A 6,385-nucleotide genomic window follows, 5' to 3' on the forward strand; every position below is an offset into this window, starting at 1 on the left:
TCAAATTTGAGTGAGCATGCAATTAATGTTTGTTCTGCAGTGCCATCAAATCGATATGATAACACTGGTGGAGGGGCAATTGAGGTGATCAGTCCTGCTGGTTCTCCAGTCCAGCCCCAACAGGAAAAACCAGACGAAGGGCAGCAGCAGATGGGTATGGGAGCATCAGTGCCAGATTTATGAAACAAGTGAAAATGTGTAATATTCATCAAAGAGTTTTTTGATTTTTGCACACTGTACAATATTTTGCTGTGTAGCAGGTTTGACTATATCAGCTGAAAATAGTTGTGCTAGTTATGTGTCAACTTGAACAACTCCTCAAATCAGGCTCTAAAATTCTGAAATTTTACTTCCATTATTCTTGGTCCTGGCCATCCACCTTTACTCACCGATAAACAATTCTCTGTTCCTTTTAAATCTCCCACCAGCTGGCATGCGGGCCTATGATATGAGTTGTTACCGGCCATCAGGAGAGCCAGCACAGCCAACTACTCAGCAACCCCCTTTTTCTCAACCTGACAGCTACTCCCAGGTCCCCAAGACTCATCGGGTCATGACATTAGCAGACCATATTTCTGTAAGAAATGTTGAAAACATCTGAAAACAATGTTGCGCATCCTTCATTTACCATGATAACAAATGGGCTGATTTGGCATTTCCATTTCATACAGCATATTATAACCCAGGACTTTGCCCGAAATCAAGACCCCCCCCCAGTCCCTTCAACAGCTTCAGCCACATTCCAGACTACGATGCCACCAGCATCCACTTCAAGTCGAGTCAAATTGCCCAGCCGCTACAGTCCCGAGAACCAAGGCCAGGGCCCACAGCACCAGAGACCGTCAAGCAGAGTTTCTCCAGAGAATGCCCCTGAGAAGCCTAGACCCAGGTACATGAACCAGCCATTCAACTCAGAATGAGTTAAATGTTAGTTTTGGTCTAATCATTGTTTCTGTTTTCCTGCTGTCCAGACCAGGTAAATCTCCAGACCGTGGTGGTAGGGCAATGGAGAACTATGAACCCATCTCTCCACCACATAACTACCAAGTGATGGACAAGCAGGATCCTGGTGGGCCTGCATCACAGAGGAGAGAGGCTGAGTCAGAGATCCGGTATGAGGTCCACACAGTTTCAAGGTCAATGGGGCATGCAACCCTGTTCTGTATTAGAATAAGGGCAACCAGATAAGAATATCAAATTGCTCTAGAATTTGACAGTCATGTTAAAAAGTATTCAGATACTTAGATACTTATATAAAAAAAAAATCCGACTTTGTTCATTAGTCCAAAGTTGATTTTGTCTCTATTAATTGTGAAATATTAATGAATAAAGAAAATATTAATGAATGATAGATAACTAGTTGATAGATACTGACTGAACCTTGGCTCAGAAGGTACCAGGTCCTTGTAGTTCTAACTCTTACACCGACTCTGTCTTTTTAAAGGACTGACTCGCGGTCTCCAGGAAGTGTCAGCTATTTGCCTTCCTTCTTCACAAAGCTTGAGAATACATCGCCAATGGTTAAATCCAAGAAGCAAGAGATCTTCCGTAAATTGAATTCAACTTCTGGTGTCAGTGATTCTGATGTTGGTAAGTATGTTACTTTTCATGGTATTTCTTTAGAGTACCATATACCGTATTTTCACGACTATAAGGCGCACCTAAAACACTGAGATTTTCTCAAAAATTGACGGTGCGCCTTATAATATGGTGCGCCTTGTGTGTGGACTGAGTTCCAAAATCTGCTGTGCACCTTTGGCGGGTGCACTACGGTAAACGCTCCGCCAATCAATTAGCGGCACACCTACGCGTAAGGATCCCCTAAAATGGCGCCGGTCAAGCGAGATGCGTATGAATGAGGCTTACTTTAAACTGCAGGCCATCGAATATGTGGCTGAAAATGGCAATCGAGCAATCTTAGTGTTTTCGCTTTATGAGGAGGCGGCATCTCTCCATACGTGCGAGGACAACTGTTGCGCAGCGGCTGCCCGTGGATTACCAGGAGAGGGTGGCCATCTTCCGCACCTACTGCCGCGACAAGATAACCGCGCCCAGCCACATCACCAACATGTATGAGATCCCTCTGACTTTTAACATCCCTTTGACCCACAAAGTGGAGAAAAAGGGACCAGCACGGTGGCGATACGCACAATGGGGCACGAGAAGTCATTGTTCACCGTGGTTCTCGGCTGCCACAGAAACGGACAGAGCGCTGGATGACGGAAGGCGAACACTCCTTCACAAAGACTATGAGGCAGCGGCGGGCAAGTTATGCCACCATATGCGGGTGGATTATAGACTCATGGGCCGTCTATGATACCGTCTTCATGTATTGGAAGAGCTTTCACAAAATCAATGCTGAACCGGAACCGGTCGGTGAGTCCGATTCAGATGATTAAGAAGAAGAATATGGGATATTGGACATTGAAATAGTGCAGCTGTTTAATTCAGATACAGAAGGTGAAAACTTTGATGGTTTTGTGGCGGAAGAATGAATATTTTGTTCAATAAATGTGTCAAAACTCACTGTTTTACTTCCTTTGTCATTTTTTACTGTATGTTTCAGCATGCGCCTAATAATACGGTGCGTCTTATGTATGTTTTACGGTATATATATATTAGTTGACGGGAAACATTCCATATACCGTTGACATATATATATATACCTATGTTTAATATATGTATAATAATTTATTGCCAGCAGACAGGCATCTAGGCAGTCGCTGGGAATTAACAGTTTTTATTTTTTAACTCCTTAAAATTTCCTTCTGAAAAAGAATTACATTTTCTTGCAGGAAATGCACAACCAGGCACGGAAATCTTCAATTTACCCGCTGTGACCAGCTCCAGTAAGTAGTAGTAAAAATTGCACAGTTGACAGTCTTCTAGAAGGTGCCATTTCTTTTTCTTCCTCAAAAATGTATAGGTGTCATTAACCCCCGGAATCAGTCCTTTAATGACCCAGCCAATAATTTAGGCCTAGAAGATATAATCCGCAAAGCCTTGATGGGCAACTTGGAGGAGAGACAGGAGGAGCACCAGGGAGGTGTTGGAGCTCAGTGTGCCACCAGTAACACCAGTGGCACTGGTGGTGATAGTTGCCAGGAGATGAACTCATCGCCAAGCATGGGTAGGCATTTATGCATATTCATAAAACAAACATACAGCACATATGATATTTTTAGTTGAACTTGTTACTGCGTATTCATTGTTTCTGCCTGACACTACAGGGAAACATAAACAGGGCAAAAGTAATAGTCGGAAGTCAAAGTCTCCTAACCTGGGTCAGGCCTATTCTGCAGGAGAGCGTCCCTCTTCAGTGTCCTCCGTCCACTCTGAGGGAGATTACCACAGACAAGCTCAAGCCCAGTGGAGCTGGGATGACAGGCCCTCATCCACAGGTGAGCTGTCCCCAGCTCTGTCAGAAATATCCCAGTGCACTCTTGATTGTCACTAAAGTTCTCTGTGTGCTCTCACCTCTGTTGTAACCAATGTCTCTTCTATATTAAATGGTTGACACTCATACATTTTTTTACCTAACCATTACATTTCTTTTTTTTGTTCTCTGTCCAGGATCTATGCAATTCCCTTACAACCCACTTACCATGCGTATACTGAGCAACACCCCACCCACCTCTATAGCATCTCCTGCCATTCAAAGCCAACAGCAGCAACAGCCTCCTCCAACTGCAGCTCCGATGGGTCAGCAGCGCGTGTGGCAGTCGCTGCTGTCGGAGCAATATGAAACCTTGTCAGACAGTGATGATTGAGCCCTGCTTTTCACACCCTCGATAACAAGAAGAGGCCTGAGGCTTTGTCTGTTTACGCCCTGATCTTGCTCACTGATGAGTGTGACAAGTAAAGTGGGATGATTTATCCTTTTTTGGTGCTATTGGGCCCCTTGACTCTTTCCCAAGAGTAAGCTACAGCCCAAAAGGCAGGGCTCTCCAGAACGGGACTGGTTTTGGTCTAGAGGCACTCACTTAGCTTGCAGGGGGACAGAAGCTGAGGGAACGATTTGAGCTATTGTGAAAATGAAGTACTTAATGTGTAAAAATAAACATGAGAGCCTATTTCTGAACTATGTTTGGTCTCTGTAAAGATGTATCTTGTCTTTAAGAAAATAAGTGTTTGTAAATAGAGTAATCTTTTGCAGTGTTTTTCTTAACTTGATAATTTCTCATTTTAATTTTACTTTTAAAATGATCCACTTTAAATGGAAACAGTAGGTATGTAAACTCCTTCGCCACCTCCAACCCAGTGTCATCTGACATTGGCGCTTACATTTTTATCATGGCAATGCAAAGAGAAGACTGGTTTTCTGGTTTGATTTGACTGCAAGTGCAGCACTGAGAACGTGCAACCCTGCCCGCCATCTACCAAGTCACCACCCTAGGTTGCCATGAACAATTGAGGATGATGAATACTTTCAAAACACCACTGATATTTTTATCTCTCTTTGCCACATAATGGAAATGAAGCATCGATTCAAGAAGTCAGAAGACAGAGGCAACTTCACAGGAGAAAGTCAAAAAGTCTCATATAAGCTTTTTTTTTCTCCAGAAGCATGTCCATATGGTTACTCTTAGACCCCTTTGAATGATCAGTGAGCCAATCTCTGACATTAATTTCAGTGGAGCCTTGGTGTGTACACATATAGATGTCACCAGTTTCCACCATGTCCAGATGAATCTGCTCTACACCGTTCTCTTGGCAAAATGAGTCAGGTTTTGCCATGCCTTGTGACTTGAGAAAGAAGGCAGCTTTAATAATTTTCTCAGAGATATACAGTGATATTTGGTGTTTATATTTGTTTTCTGTTTGTGTTTTCCTTTTTTTTTTTTGATAGTGTCCTGACATAAATCTGAACTCTGTAAATTGTCTTTTAATCACACAAAAGACAGAACTAACCAAATGTAAAGAATGGTCTACACCATTGTTGCACTTTGTTTGTAGCTTTTGACATAAAAGGCATACTACCTGCTGTGTAACTTATTCAGTCTCCAGCACAGGAGTATACTATGATGTGCTTTAAGTTTTTTGCCCATCACTCAATGAATTTTGGGTGTTTTCATTTCATGTCTTTTCTTCTAGCTGGTAAATGTTTGTCACATGAGAATTACATCACAGTTACAGTTTTAAGTGTAAAATACCATTAAATGTTTAGGAGTTTTGTCATGGTGATTCAGTTCAATGTTCAATACCATGACCACTTAATCTCTGCTGTCATTGTGTCAGTTAACCAGCTTCAAGCTTTGAACTTCAATTATAGTAGGTCAATTTCACTGACATGAATACATATACAATTTACTATCCTCACTACGATCCTCACTTTCACTTTACTCAATTCACAAATCCTTTCTGCTCTATACTTGGTATTTCCTTTGTTCTTATTTTGAGTTTGAATCATCATAGCACATGTTGATATTTTTAAATTTGTCCTTTCACCATACCCTGTTAAGATGGGATATAATGTGTTTACAAAGGCAATGAAAAAAGTTTACAGACTTGAATCTTAAAGAAATCTGAGATGAAGCCAAAAAAAAAAATTGAATTGAAGCTTCAGCTCTCCATCAGACACCCAGTGGTGACTATTTTTTGTCTTTTGAAATTGAAACTTGAAAATCTGTGTATCCTTATTTTGAAATGCAATGTTTGTATCGCACAATGTCTTTTAGTAGGCTATTACAAGAGTTCAGACCAATCAAATAAAGTGGTTCAGTTCAATGCTGAGTAATGTGTCGGTCCTTTTAAAAAGTGGTGGAATTGATGTGTAAATCATGCAGGTTCTAATAAGTGAGGAGGGCCAAAACATGATGAATTGGAATGTAAATTATTTGTAAAAGAATTAAATGGTCTTAACTAAATTATCACCACCGAAACCATCATTTGGGGCATTTTTAATGGCATGAAAATATTTCTAGATGCTGAGATATTTCAGCATTAGCTATTGCTAGAAGGTCAAAATCTCCAAAAGTTAAACCTGAAACCTGGAACAGCTGTCCCACCTGCCTCTGTGCAAGGTGTTGCATTATAATATGTTGCTGCCAAATGACCCTCCTACAGGAAGAGCCATTTCCACTACTGACAGCAGTATTGACAGCTCTACTTCAAATGTTTCAGTAGGTAGACAGATTACACCAAAATGGAATTCTTTGTTGCCAGGACTTCCCAAAATATATGGCTTTATTCACCTTTTCTGTAAGTGACCCACATCTGAAAAGGCCTGTTCCAGATTTGTTGATTAAAACTATGAGTTAAAACACCTTTTTAAGTGCATATTACACCTCTTTTCCTCAAATATAATAGTAATAAAAAGCTATAAACAAGAAATGCAGTTCCTTGTATACAACAGGTCAGGGGTAACTAAATCTGTTGAAAAGTA

At 41.1% G+C, this 6,385-nt stretch overlaps 1 protein-coding gene across 4 annotated transcripts in view; it reads left to right on the forward strand.

The window, feature by feature from the left end:
- The window catches only part of ncor1 (nuclear receptor corepressor 1), a 39,615-nt gene extending 33,888 nt beyond the window's left edge, over nt 1–5,727 (forward strand). For all 4 annotated transcript variants that reach the window (XM_057053628.1, XM_057053629.1, XM_057053630.1 and 1 more), the window contains 9 exons: nt 41–154; nt 429–577; nt 672–889; nt 972–1,112; nt 1,445–1,590; nt 2,796–2,849; nt 2,927–3,130; nt 3,231–3,401; nt 3,574–5,727. In XM_057053628.1, coding sequence (XP_056909608.1) covers nt 41–154; nt 429–577; nt 672–889; nt 972–1,112; nt 1,445–1,590; nt 2,796–2,849; nt 2,927–3,130; nt 3,231–3,401; nt 3,574–3,770 — 1,394 coding nt within the window. In that variant the 3' untranslated portion in view covers nt 3,771–5,727. The remainder of the gene's footprint in view (nt 1–40; nt 155–428; nt 578–671; nt 890–971; nt 1,113–1,444; nt 1,591–2,795; nt 2,850–2,926; nt 3,131–3,230; nt 3,402–3,573) is intronic.
- Nucleotides 5,728–6,385: the final 658 nt, after the last annotated feature.

The sequence above is a fragment of the Takifugu flavidus genome, chromosome 14 (assembly GCF_003711565.1).
Source record: "Takifugu flavidus isolate HTHZ2018 chromosome 14, ASM371156v2, whole genome shotgun sequence".
NCBI lineage: Eukaryota > Metazoa > Chordata > Actinopteri > Tetraodontiformes > Tetraodontidae > Takifugu > Takifugu flavidus.